This window comes from Misgurnus anguillicaudatus, chromosome 3 (genome assembly GCF_027580225.2).
Source record: "Misgurnus anguillicaudatus chromosome 3, ASM2758022v2, whole genome shotgun sequence".
In the NCBI taxonomy this organism is placed as follows: domain Eukaryota; kingdom Metazoa; phylum Chordata; class Actinopteri; order Cypriniformes; family Cobitidae; genus Misgurnus; species Misgurnus anguillicaudatus.
In genome coordinates this window covers 11,397,849-11,412,835 of record NC_073339.2, presented here as the reverse complement: position 1 = coordinate 11,412,835, position 14,987 = coordinate 11,397,849, and the positions used below count along the sequence as shown (strand labels likewise).

The 14,987-nt window shown below is 36.3% G+C and overlaps 1 protein-coding gene across 4 annotated transcripts in view; it reads right to left on the bottom strand.

Annotated features, from left to right (window-relative positions):
- Positions 1–2,295: 2,295 nt before the first annotated feature.
- gja5b (gap junction protein, alpha 5b) overlaps positions 2,296–14,987 on the bottom strand; it is a 35,966-nt gene continuing 23,274 nt past the window's right edge. For 2 of the 4 annotated variants that reach the window (XM_055204591.2, XM_055204592.2), the window contains exon 4: positions 2,296–4,538. In XM_055204591.2, the coding sequence (XP_055060566.1) occupies positions 3,399–4,523 (1,125 nt within the window). In that variant the 5' untranslated portion in view covers positions 4,524–4,538 and the 3' untranslated portion in view covers positions 2,296–3,398. Of the gene's footprint in view, positions 4,539–13,212; positions 14,317–14,987 lie in introns of those variants that run through there. The other 2 variants (XM_055204590.2, XM_055204589.2) reach the window with 2 other exon arrangements.

Here is a 14,987-nt window from a genome sequence, read left to right as displayed (position 1 = left end):
GTCTTTATCTGCCACTCACACGAATTTCAATAGTTTTTTTATGTATGTGGCACGACATTCTTTTTTTCGTGTCATTTCATGTATTGTTTTCTGATTGTTTTTTCTCATTGTCGCTTGGGGTTGGGGTTAGAATCACTTTCTGTTACATTTTTAGACCAAACCTAAACCCCAACTCCAGACGAGAATAGTTTTAAAAGCAAAAGAAAAACATGTAGAAACTAATACGTAAAAGTACATCCTAACCCAAACCCCAAATCTAACCCCAATCGACAATCATTTAAAAATAGGGGGAAAAAAAGAGAAAACAATACATGAAATGACACGAAAAAGAAAGTCGTGCTCAAGGTACGAAAAAAGCTGAATTTCGTGCCATGGACGAAAATTTTTCGTGACTATAACACGACTTGCCGTTAGATCATGTTGCAATATATTGTGCTTTAGCGGGCAACTCACAGACTTCGTGCGGGCAACCACGTTAGAGACCACTGGTCCAGAAAACTGAATGTGTTATGGAATGCAATGCAGAAAACCAAAAGTTGCACACTTCCATCACACTAATGTCTATAATATAATAAGATTTGGAGCATCAAAACTTGATTTCAATCATTGATTTCAATCTTACTCAGTCAATATTAAAGATATCAAGGTTATATTTTCATAGAATAATCTTTACATTATTTAGGATGATGTTATGTAGAAAAGAGTAATGTGAAATTAGATGTTTACCATCATTAATGATTCTACAAAGCTGCCTTCTGACAGATATGACCAGTTTCTGGATTTACAGATTTCTGTATGAATCTTTTTGATTATTTAAAGCGGAATTGAACCCTAGACATTTTAGCCTGTAATCACGGGTAATTTATGTCCATTTTGCATTTTACATGAGAAAAAAAAGAAATTTTCACGATTTCGATTATTAGATTGATAGTGTGTTGAAGCGGAATTTCGCAACAGTCTTTGATGGACTCAATTAACCAGAATGCACTGCGTGAAACTGAGCCATTAGCTCCACCCACTAACCGATGCAGCCTTCAGATTTGTTCGACTTGATGACGTCAAGGTTCGGCGAGAGCGATTTAAAGCAAACTCCTCCGTATGATTTCACGAATCGCTCTCGCGGTACTTCGACGTCATCCGGCTGTTGATTCTTGTGACGCCGCATGAAGTTGAACAAGCCCAATAACTTCTAATTAAGTTACCACTCAACCTGCTCTCAAATCAGCTCAAGTCAACTTGAAGTTAGCCGGCAGACGAACCCAACCAAAGAGTAACTCCGCTTTTACCGTCTCTGAAGGGGAAATCACCAAAACCCTCAATAAAAGATGACTAGAACCTTTGCAGTAACAAATTCAGGCCACTGGGAGTTTTTCTTGTTTACCTCAACACGACCCTCAACTGACACAGAACTAACAGATTACTCGAAAATTTGAATATGCAGCCAGCACTTTCGTCAGAAAGATTTTGAGTACTGTTTTCAGCACAGTTTTTCCACGGACTCAGGTAATGTAAAATGGTAAAAACATCATTTGGCTTAGTTGTAGCTTGTTTTGTGTAACTACGGTAAACATACTACGTAGAAAGTTATTATCATGTTGCTGTTATTATGAACACGAGCAAAGAAAGCATGTTAGCTGATCCCGTGCAGCTGTCAATCAAAGAACGTTATCATCTACTGTCAATCATCTCCCCTCAAGAACCGCCCCCATTTAGAACATCCATGTAGTCGTGCATTTTTCTTCCGGTGATCACCGTTACTGTAGCATTTAAAAGCTTTAATTTTTTATATGGAGTTAGTACATTTAATATAATGTTGTTTAAGTGGACTTTCGCTTTAAGTAGGTCAAAGTTTGTGGTGTGCTTTATGAATTATCCACTTGAGTGTGTTTATAATGTGGCGTTTACAGATCTGCGTAAAAGACATCTGTGCAGGCCATTTGACTCCAGTATGTTCACAACAGAAGTCAGTGTTCAATTAGTGATGCTGAAAACGGTTTAACATCTTGCCACAGGCCATTTGTGCTGTTCTTTTATCATCCAAATATGACAAACATCAAGTTCAATTAAACAAATCCAATACATATCTTATTTGCAGATATAAAAGTGTCAGATGCATTGATTATTTTCATTGTTCACACTCTATCAGGGCAACATAAGGAGGGGTGTAAACAAAGCTGTATGTATTTATGTGGCCCTGTCTGTAAAATTCAGGTTAACGTCTAATAATCTAATAATTATGAGATTAGAAGCATCAAACTTGATTTCAATCTTTGACATGACCTCACTCAGTCAATATTAAAGATATCAAGGTTATATTTTCACCTTATCATCTTTAACATCTCATTCAACAGTAATTAACAAAATACAGAATTGGTAGGAAACATCAGTGCATTATGTGGAAAAAGACTTAGGTTGACTTAAAAGTGCATTGTGTAACTTTTAGAAGGATTTCTTGACAGAAATGCAGTATAATATACATAACTATATTATCAGTGGTGTATAAAGACATAACATAATGAACTGTATTGCATTTATTACCTTACGAGTCGTTTTTATCTAAATACGCTGTGGGTCTCCTTACATGGAAGACGTCCACCATGTCTCTAAAGTAGCCCTAAACGGACAAACTGCTCTACACTGCAAAAAAATGATTATTAAGAAAAAATGTTCTCGGTATTTTTGTCTTATTTTTACTAAAAACATCTAAAAAATTTTAAATTAAGTTTCTCCTTCTTGATGAGCAAAACGACCCAAGAAATTAAGTCTAGTTTTTAGACCAAAAATATCAAATTTCAGTGATTTTGTGCATCAAACAAGCAAAAAAATCTGCCAATGGGGTGAGCAAATTTTTCTTGAATTTAGTGTTTAAGAAAAATGTTCAAGATTTTTTTCTTACCCCATTGGCAGATTTTTTAGCTTGTTCTATGCACAACACCACCCAAATTTGATACCCTTGGTCCAAAAACCAGACTTATTTTCCTGGGCCATTTTGCTCATCAAGAAAAAAAGAATTTTTTTATATTTTTACTGAAAACAAGACACAAATACTCCTTTTTTGCAGTGTATACAGAGCACATTTTTGTCCTGTGCACTTAAAATGCATTTTGATTTAAGAATTTTTACATATTTTTACTCAAAACTAGACAGAAATTCTAAGAAAGTCATTTTTTGCCATGCGCCGCTACCGGACCTTCTGGACTGAGCCGTTGGTTGCAATTCACAATCTTACCACAAGATGCCGCTAAAATCTACACAGTGAATCTTTAAAGTGATATTGTGTTAAAAACAAATCAAGTAATGCGTAATTATAAAATAGGTCTGTAAGAACAAGTGCAACGTCAGCTGCGTCAGGTTTATGCCTAGTAGTCACACCAGGCATCCCTTTATCAAACGCGACGCTATACCGCAAGGTCATTTGGTCTTATGCGGCTGCTGGTTCCGCTGCTCTTGCTAAACCTTCTCCTGTCCTCAAGAAATTCACTGCTGCTTAGCAACGTGGCCGAAGCGTACGAGTTGGGCGTATCCGTAGGCGCTTGTGAGAAGCTCATCTTAAAGAAATCCACCCCTAGGTAGTCCTGGCCGTGGTTACGTTCGGTGGCCAGGTTAACCGAATTCTGCTGATGCGCCAGGCGGTCGTGAAAAGGCGGAAAGCTGGGGTGCGCGAGAGAGTGCGACTGTATAGTGGGTGAAGACGGTGGCGACGTTGCCAGGCACTGGTTGAAATCTGGAGGCGGAGTGCATGCCCGATTCGGAGTGGACAGATGGGGGGAGGTCGCAGCCACGGTGGACGGGGTGTTGGGACGTTGATCTGAAGTTTTGTATTTGTGCAAAAACTTCTTAAAGTGCTTCCAAGCCAAATGATACAGTTCGACGATACTGAGAAAAAGAGACACTGCTGCCACCGCTAGCATGAACACGATAAACACGTTCTTCTCCGTAGGTCGCGAGATGTAGCAGTTCACCGGATGTGGGCACGGATGGGCCTTGCACTCGTAGAGCACGTCAAGAAAGACCCCGTAGATCACATACTGGGCTACGATGAAGATCACCTCCATCACACTGCGGAGAAGAATGCTAAGTATGTATGTTTGTAGCAGAGCGCCCTTCAATTTCACTTTCCCCCCTCCTCCCTCGTCCTCCTTCCCACAATCCTTTCCTTTCTCCGGGTACTTTTCTCCGTCTCCCTCGTCTTCCTGCTCTTTCTTTCTCTTTTCCTCTCTCCGTACGATGTGCATGGCGTGTCCTATGTAGATGAGAGAGGGTGTGGATACAAACACGATCTGAAGCACCCAGTACCGTATGTGCGCTATGGGGAAGGCTCGGTCATAGCAAACGTTCTCACAACCGGGCTGCACAGTGTCGCAGGTGAAGTCCTCCTGCTCGTCGCCCCAGGACGACTCCGCAGCCGTGCCCAGGACTAGGATTCTGAAGATGAAGAGAACGGTGAGCCACACCTTTCCCACCGAGGTGGAATGTTCTTGGACTTCTTCAAGAAAGTTCCCAAGTAAACTCCAGTCAGCCATGTCTAATCTTGATACCTTGAGAAAAAGAGGATAGATTTTTTCAATACAGTGCCTTGATTCTTAGTTGGCTTGACACTCCTGACCTCAGGAGAATAGTAGTATTTCAGACTAATACTTCTACCTTTGTCATGTTTTTAAGCATACAGTAATCCTAAACATCTTGAGGTTAATACTGGGTTGGTTTAACCAATAGCTGGGTAAATACCGGACAGAACCAATTGTTGAGTTATAAATAAAGATGGATTGATTTTTTTGGTGATACCGATATTACATTGTTTATAATGACATATACTGATACCGATAGATGCCAATAGGTTTGCTTTTTATTCCTTGTTTCAAATGATGATGTTGTGAATAGAATTTTATAGACCGATAGTTTGGTGATTATATTAACTTGCAATAACTAAATTCTTAAAATGATAAATCTTTTTTTGTTATTAATTCATGTAATAACCATTAATATTGAACATTAAACTATAGTGATGTTTCTTTACATTTTCTATCCACAGAGCTCAAATTCATTGCATTTTCCTGTTAATTTTTGATTTAAAGGATATATCAGCCATGACTATCGTCTGTTTTTAAACCAAAATGGGCTTTTCTCGTCCAATATCGGTTATTGGCCGATATATCGGTGCATCTTTAGTTGTGAAATCTTAAAAGTGCACAGCGTATAAAATGTAATTATGTTATCATTGGCTGTTTTTAAACAATCAACTGATGTCCGACAGTGGGAAAATTTGCTTTTATCTAAGGATCGACCGATATGGATTTTTTAATACCGATGCCGATACCGATTTTTGTTTCATCAGCCTTAGCCGATGACCGATACAGGCTGACGGTTTTCTTGAGCCGATATTTGGAGCCGATACTGCTTTTACTCACTCAATTTACAACATAAAAATGGCATGACGACACCATATGTCTCAATTTAAAAAAATTATTGAACTTAATAAAAAAAACTATATTTTAAAAATAGTAAAAATGGGTGAGGGTGCTATGAAACCATGACTGCACTCTCCACAATGACGAGGAACTATCAGCAAAGGATATTGATTTCTAGCACTTTCCTACTACAAATATATATAGAGATGAGAAATAAAAACCCACTTTGTGCAGCTATGATCCGCTGTTAGGCCGAGCTTTCGATGTTGTCACGGAAAGGTTGGTTGTTTTTAGTCACATGACCTGCAATCTGTTTATAAATAATGCCAGAAACAATCGACAAACACAGCAGCCACATATCGGATGATGCCGATACACATAAACCCCGCAAATATCGGCCCGATATATCGGTCTATCACTACTTTTATCTGCTGATAGCGATTATAGTCCGATATATGGGTTCATCCCTATAAATCAGGGGTCTCCAACCTTTTTGTGAGCAAGAGCTACCACAATGGATAAAACAATCTGGAGGGGTACTTTTTGATATAGTCTACTCAAAACTTTTTTTTGTTACTTGTTGATTTTATTTTATTTTAATTGTTGATATGTTTTAGTATTGTTTAAAGTGTTAACATACGTAAACCAAGCCAAGCTAATATAAAAAATATGTAATAAATACATGTTACAATTGGACTTTCAATAGAATGTGCTTTGGGGGGCACCTCACAGACTCTGCGCGGGCAGCATGTTGGAGACCCCTGCTATAAATAAATATATGCTGGATTATTGTTGCATAACCATGGTTTAAAACAGCCCAGCATTTGGATTAAACAACCTATCACAGGTTTATTCATAACCCATGGGTTGGTTCTGTCCAATATTTACTTAACCATTGGTTAACCAACGCTGTATTTTTATAGTGTATAGAAGCTGGCATGCCTTTATAAAGGAAAGAAATAAAAAACTATAGTATTTCTGTAATAACACTGATAACTGAAAACCATTGTATCCATACAGATTGTTGGAAGTCCATAAGCACTATTTTACTGGCCAGCCAAACATTAAAAAAAATCCTTTCATGTTTAAACAAAACACTATTGGGTGGTTTCCCAGACAGGGTTTAGATTTATTTGTTATATAAGTTTTTAGAAATTTACCTTACAAAAAAACATAAAAAAACATAACTGTTGTGCATCTTGAGACAAAACAATGGCACTGATATACAGTATGTTAAGATTATGTCAGTGCATGATGTTTTCAGTTTAGACAGCTCAAACATGCATTTTAGTCTGGGACTAGGATAAACCCTGTCTGAGAAACCAGGACAATGTTGTATTTATAATAAAGTGGATTCCAATTTAAGACCATTTAATACTTGACATTGTTTTATACTGCAGTCAGTTTGGCCTAACATGACACTAGTCTAAAATATTTCATCTAGTAGTAGTAATAATAGTGTTTTATTGAGAAGTATACTTACTTTAAAATGCACATACAGTGGTATGAAAAAGTGTTGGACCCTTCCTGATTATTATTATTTTTTTGCATGTTTGTCAAACTTTGGAAAACAAACGCTTTGGAAAAGGGAGTCGGGCTGAGTACCCAAACACACTTGTAGCCAATCAGAAGTGAGGGGCATATCTACTAACTGACATCGTTGCATGGGTTGCGTATGTGTGGGGCGGGTCTATCAAAAGAAGGTCCAGATTCTATTGGGGTAGGGGCGTGTTTGTTTAGGTCATTTCAAATGTCAACATTGGCTTTCAGAGATCGTGCACCCCACCTTTAATGTTTCAGATCATGAAACAAATTAAAGATAACACAAGTAACACAACTTGCAGTTTTTTAATTAAGGATTTTTATTATGAAGGAAAAACTAAATTCCAAACCCTGACTGAGCAAAAATTAGTTCCAAGACGAAAACCGCAACTGATCAAAACTAATATAAAGACTCTTCTCAGTTTTGCCAGAAAACATCTTGATCATCTTGATGATCCCCAAGACTTTAGGGAAAATACTCTGTGGACTGACTTTTTAGAAGGTGTGTGTCCCATTATGTCTGGCGTAAAAGTAACACAGCATTTCAGAAAAAGACCATCATCATAATAACAGTAAAATATGGTGGTGGTAGTGTGATGGTCTGGGGCTGATTTGCTCCTTCAGAACCTGGAAGACTTGCTGTGATAAATAAAATCATGAAATCTTGCTGTCTACCAAAAAATCCTGAAGGACAATGTCCGGCCATCTGTTCGTGACCTAAAGCTGAAGCGAAGTTGGGTACTACAGCAGGACAATAATCCAAAACATACCAGCAAGTCCACCTCTAAATGGCTGAAGAAAAACAAAATGAAGACTTTGGAGTGGCCTAGTCAAAGTCCTGAGATGCTGCGGCATGACCTTAAAAAGGCAGTTTATGCTCTCAAACCCTCCAATGTTGCTGAATTACAACAATTCTGCTAAGATGAGTGGGACAAAATTCCTCCACATCGCTGTAACAGACTCACTGCAAGTTTTCGCAAACGCTTGATTGCAGTTGTTGCTGTTAAGGGTGGCCCAATAGTTAATAGGTTTACGCTGCAAACACTTTTTTTTACACAGGGCCATGTGTGATTGGATTTTGTTTTCCCTTTATAAAAAAAAACTTCATTTAAAAACTGCATGTTGTGTTATCTTTTACTAATATTTAATATTGTTTCATTAAAAAAAAATTTCACACCACTGTAGTACATACTGTATCTTAAATGTAGCAATATTATTATTATTATTAATAAACCCAACAGCCAGTGTGGTAATATATTACATTTTCCATTGTGCTTGTATGTTTAGCGTGAGTGTAGATGTCTGGTCTGAAGTCGAAACTTTTCCCACACAGTCAAATGCTGAGAGTCTGGGAAACAGGCGAAGGAATTTAAGGAACCTGCTGCTAAAAATAAGTGCAAAAGAACCAAATATTTAGTGGTATTTATCATCCTTGATAAATTGAAAGCATTTCCTGTTGCCAATATAAAATGTGTACCTAAAAGCATTGAGAATAATTAATATAGAATATGACGTGTAAATATAAAAAAAAATCACAATTACTTCACAGTTTATTACTAAATTGTGAAGTAAATAGTAAACGTAATACTAAATTGTCATGGGAAATTATGTTATGTGTATAATATTTTCACCTAAATAACTTAATACGGTCTTTATCTTGCTATCTCTTTCTCTCGCTCATCAGAGTCTTGGTACTCCAGGGGCTTTATGGGAAGAGGGATTCAAGAAAAGTCTCACCGCTTTACTATGTGAACTTTGCTACGTCTGTATGTTTTAGTGGTCATTTCTCATGGGAAGCATTGAAAAAAATCAGAGGGCGGACACTACTTAAGTATTTTTACTTTCTACATAAAAGTACATTTTCATGTATTCATATTTTATCAGTGTTTATCTTTGGAAAACATACATTCCAAAGCATATTATCATAATTTTTACTTTACTACATTTCATAATTTCAAGTTTTTGGTTTATATTTAATATTTAATTACATTAAACATCTAGTTTTTTTTACTTTTACTTAAGTAAAAAATGTAGATATAAATGCTAAAGAAACACTCTGTGTAAACACACCCAATACTGAATCGGAGCATTATACTAATGATATTTAATAGATTTCAAACAATTATTTATCTCAATTGAACATGATCTTTACTTAATATCCTAACGATAATTTTTAGCCCAAATTTATTGTTGGCTATTGCTACAAATATATCTGTGCGACTTATGGCTGGTCCAGGGTCATATAACGTGACTTTTAAAATGGCTGCGTATATAAAGAATCTGGCATCAGATGTGGGAATCGTATATTTAAGGACAGACTGAATATATTTGGGCACACACAGTCCTCTGGAGGCTCTATATGGGTCCGCTTTACTCCCTCCCCTTTGAGGAAACAATCTTAAACAATATAATTTCCCTCTTACAAGGTACTTGAATGGAAATTGGCAAAGTTCAAGAGACTGAGGCCAAAGAGGTTAACATTAGCACCTACAACACAGACAAATAAATATCAGGTGTGATGATGTGGATCTTGTTTTCATTTTTATGTAGATCCAAATTTCACAGTGTAAAAATAAAGGTTTCTTCAAACTGACCATTTTTGGTTATCTAAACAAAAAAAGAAAGGTTCTTTATGAAAACAAAGCCATTAACAGTTCTATTGAATTGTTTAACACCTTCATTTCAAAGAGTTGAGAGCAACTTAGTTGAGACGAAATGTAGGTCACAAATAAATGAAGTGCCCATCATCAGGGCTCAAGTCATTTACTGTAAACACATGTGAATGTTTCTCTGGGCTATTTTTGTGTCAGTGAAACTTTCAGGAAGAAGGGGGCGAGACTCACTCCTTTCTCCTTAGTTGTTTACCCGAGGAAAGGAGAACAATGTAGGAGTCTTCGACGGCAGGGGCATCTAGAGATACCGCCTGATGAATAGCGGTGCAATCAGCCATCAAGAAGAGAACCATGATCATCCGGTCTCTGTTTGTCCTGTCTGCATTTGAGTCAGCATTACGACAGACAGCGAAAACATGATAACGGACGTAAACGTGGAATTATTATTTGGTTTGACTTCTACATGGACCTCCTTTCTTTCCTTCATTCCTTTCACTGTTGTATAAAAATGATTTGGATGAATTACGCAAAGCATTTCAAGTCCTCAGAAGCATTATGATATATCTGTTTGAGGAACAGAATGAATCTAATTCATTATTTACTTCTAATCTTCCACTTCAATGAGCCGTGACCATCATCGAGTCAGTAGGCTGAATCCATTCAGTCCAACCGTAAAGGTTTTGTGAATCAGATCAACCGATTTGTTTGAAAGAGCCAACTCAAACAAATTGTTTGTTGCTTCTACTTTCACAAACAGATGTCGAAACTGAAGTAAATGCAATCTTACACAAATTGAGTTGAAAATAAAATATATTTAAATGTATTATAAATATAAACGTTTAATAGATATCTTTTTTATAGTTATATACTACCCAGTCTCACAAAATTATGTACCTATAGTCACGTAATTTTTTTATTCTTTTTTGTGATACTGTCACGAATTTCCGTGTTTTTTCGTGATCGTGTCACAAATTTTTGTTTATGTGTCATTGTCACGTATGGGTTACTCAACTGCTTTTTCTTATTTTCAAACCATTTTCGCTTCGGATTAGGCTTAGATTTGGTGTTTGCATTAGAATGTCACTTGAAGAATTGGTTTATACTATTTTTTCGGATTTTTTTATTATATTTTCTAAATTTTAAGACATTGTCGTCTGGCGTTAGGGTTAGAATTGGGTTTGGGTTAGAATTGGGTTTGGGTAAGGATGTCGTTTTATGTAAATCTAACCCTAAACCGAAGCGAAAATGGTAAGAAAACAGGACAAAACAGTCGAGTAACCAATACGTAACACGTAAACAGAAATTCGTGATATGATCACGAAAAAATCATTTGTGTCTCCAACTTGATAAATGGCAGGCGAGGCAACTGTTTGTACAAATTGACAGTTTAAGAAAACAACTAAAAATAGTGTTTACATTATAAAAAAATCAAAATAAGATACTTTGGCATTATTTTATGTTTAAAAGCTTTCCTATAAACAAATTTCACGAATATCAGTAGTTGTTGGGATGTTAGGATAATTTAAAAACGTTTTCCTACAATTTGCATGTTCTCAAATGTCAAGGTCTAACCGCAATCATGGGGCTTTTATTAAGAAGTTACAAGTATAAACAGTAAACATGATATCACATCATCTAGTGAACCCCAGTTGATCTTTATGCCTGAATGAAAAGTAATCAATTTTCAAATACTGAAAAATAGCCACTTTATTGTCATGGGTAGGCTGGTACACTTTTTGTGTCAGGTGGTACAACCAATGTAACAATAGAAAAAATGCTATTTATCAAAAACATTATATCACAGGCAAAAGCTTATGCCAGCATCTGTCTGTTAAATGTAAATTTATCGCAGAGGTCAGGAGGTGAAACCAGAAAGTCAAAGGGTGCAACTGCTATGAATGCCCCTAAAAAAACAAATATGAAGCTAAATCATTTTAATAAGCCAACAATTTAGTGTAATAATAATAATACAATTTAATTAATTAATATTTATTTATTTATTTATTTATTTATTTTATTGTGCTTAAATCCAAAGATCTCAAATGTTAGTTTTATGGTAAAATTGTTTTACACTTTTAAACTATTTTTAGGATTAAGGGACAATCAAATTCTTTTATAAATATGCTTATTTTCTAGCTCCCCTAAAGTTAAACATTTGATTTTTATCGTTTTGGAATCCATTCAGACAATCTCCGGGTCTGGCGCTACCACTTTTAGCATAGCTTAGCATAATCCATTGAATCTGATTAGACCATTAGCATATACTCTCATTCTGGCGTAATAATCAAGAATTTTGCTGCCGTACCATTACTGCAGCAGGCGCTATGATATTACGCAGCGCCCAAAAATAGTCCCCTTGCGAACTTTCAGTAGTTCTTAGATCACGATGTAACTACAGAAGAGTCAAGTTTTAAATAGGAAAAATATCAAAACTCTTTGCTTATTTTTGAGCGTGATGCTAATGGTCTAATTAGATTCAATGGATTATGCTAAGCTATGCTAAAAGTGTTAGCGCCAGACACAGAGATCAGCTGAATGGATTCCAAAATGGTAAAACTCAAAACTCTAGGGGAGCTGCAAAATATAAAAAAAACCCTGTAGTGTCCCTTTAAATGCCACTATCAAATAAACAAAGAATAAGCATGACACAGGGAGCGAATTAAATATTGTTAAAAAATAATTAAAATTGACTGAAACGTTATAAACAAAACTTTCTAAATCCATTGTTCCTGAATCAAAAATATGCATTACATCAATTTTTAAAAATAAATTTTTAGGAGCTTGTTTTGTCATTGACCCATAAGACACTGCTTTTACAAGTGAGTTAGTGTATTTAAAGAGCCTCTCCTGGGAATCATTATAGCTGTCTATTTATCAGACTTTTCCTATTAGTTCCCAGCATGTTAAAATAGCAGAGAGACCTAATATTGATCTTCAGCCAAACGCTGTGAGGTTAGATTAAATTAGATTAGAGGAGCGTCATGCAGAATTTTAATATGTACCTAAAATTTTTATCTTCATTTAATAACTGTTGGAATGGCATATTCATTATTTTGCTTTTGGTGATATTAAGTGACGCAATGCAAGTTTATTTTCCTATGCTAACACATTTCATACACAATAAGAATTTTAAAGAGTTTTTATAAAAAGGTTTTGTCTTTCTTGCGAATCCTTATTTTGTAGCTGTTAAAAATCGTTTCTAATGAATCTTAATAAATCCCCTTATGTTTATGCTTTGTATGTGCCAAACATTAAAATCTTTTCATGAGAACTTCTGCTGAGATTTGGGAATCAATATGTGACCCTGTCTGTGAAATCCAGGCTTAAGTCTCAAAAATGAGATTAAGAGCATCAAATTTACATTTTACAATCCGGCCTTACTTAGACAATATTTAATATATCAATGTTATATTCTCCCAAACTGTTCTTTACATTATGTGCGAAAACAGTAAAGCACAAGACAAAAGTCTTTACCTGGAGTTGCTTTGGATGAGAGCATCTTGAAATGCATGAATGTAATATGAATTAATATTTGATATTGCAGTAGCAAACCGATTTTTGATGAAACTGCATCAGGGTGCTTTATTCCCAATTTATCCATTAGCAAAAAAAAAAATATATATATATATATTTACATGCAGCACCCTCACCTGTTCTCTATCTGTGTACCTTTCAATGTAGTTGCCCAGCAGGTGTCTGGTTAAGATCTGTCAGGTGTGTTCGTCTCTCTTCAAACTGATGTGTAAAGGATTGCCGTTTTGGAGACGTTGATTGACAGGTTCTTCTATGATCTCTGTCTTTACTTCTTCCTTTTTCGAGATGCGGGTATACTTGCCAAAATAACTTTTTGGGCTGCCAGTCACGATTCCTCAGAGATGGCAGATGATGTTTTACTTTGATATAATGTAAGTTCTCAGCGATTAGCGCCTGAGGTTGAGTGTCTCTCAAAGTAGCGTTATAGCTCGGATCAAAGTGTGCTAAAATTCCTGAATATATGAGTACACAGCCATACGGTTTGATGTTTTCTCAGAGGTATAAAGGAGTTATGTTGACACCTTGAGGTGTGTAAAGTTCATTCCTCTTGACAAGGCTGAGATGTGGCTACAAGGCCGTCCTGACAGACAGAGTCTCTTGGGTTGAGGTCACAATGGACTCTTTAGTACCTCTTTAGTCTTTTTCAACCAAAAACCATTCAAGGATGGATGAATCGAGGTTGAATGAATGTATGTCAGATGGTGTTTGAAGACGATCACCTGCGTGGATGCCACTCAAAAGTGAATCTTACTTGAAGTGTTAAAAGTAAACAAATCAATCACTCCTCTCCTAGAAGGGTCCTGGTCCTCTATCGCTGTCGTTTCCAATGGCCGTGCTGATAATAAGAAACAGCTGCTTGAAGGTCGACCAGAGTCACGGATGAGATGGAAGTGTTGTCGCATGCAATGGGCATGTCAAGAAATACCAACAGAAGTGCTTGTGCCTCCCTCGTTCTCCTCCTTTCCCCTCCCATTTCTCCTCTCCACTCACAATGCCTGCCTGCCACTCTATTATAGCTGGAGAAATATCTCATTATCAGGAAGGAAAGTGAGATTGTATTGAGAAACAATGGGAATTTGACTCAGGCTTGCGGTCTCTTGGTGATTATTTTGAGCTGTAGATGTTTCAAACGGGTCTCGCTTCTGCGACGTGTTGAAAGCACGGACTTAATGAACGTTTCATTTTGATTACTTATCAGAAGCTGTTTTGAACACTATCTATAATGTACACTGTTAAAAATTATATAAAATCAGCATATTTTTTTGTTACTTTAACTTAACAAATTAAGTCAAACAACTTTTTTTAAGTCAAGTTAAAACTTGAAATAGTAATCTTAATTGACTCTGATAATCAAATTGACAATTTGTTTTTTTACAGTGTACTACACACATCTATTAAATGCACACTCCACTTTTTTTTAAATTAGGCTCATTTTCCAGCTCTTCTAAAGTTAAACATTTATTTTTACCGCTTTGGAATCCATTCCGCTGATCTCTGGGTCTGGCGCTACCACTTTTAGCATAGCTTAGCATAATACATTGAATCTGATTAGACCATTAGCATTGCTCTCAAAAATGACCAAAGAGTTTCAATATTTTTCCTATTTAAAACTTGACTCTTCTGTAGTTACATTGTGTACTAAGACCGACGGAAAATTCAAAGCTGCGATTTTCTAGGCCGATATAGCTAGGAACTATACTCTCATTCTGTCGTAATAATCAAGGACTTTGATTATTATATTACAATGATATTACGCACTGCCTGGAAATTGCCCACTGCTATTGAAAGTTACTAGGGGGACTATTTTCAGGTGCTGCGTAATATCATTGCACCTGCAGCCATGGTACAGCAGCAAAGTCCTTGATTATTAAGCCAGAATGAGAGTATAGTT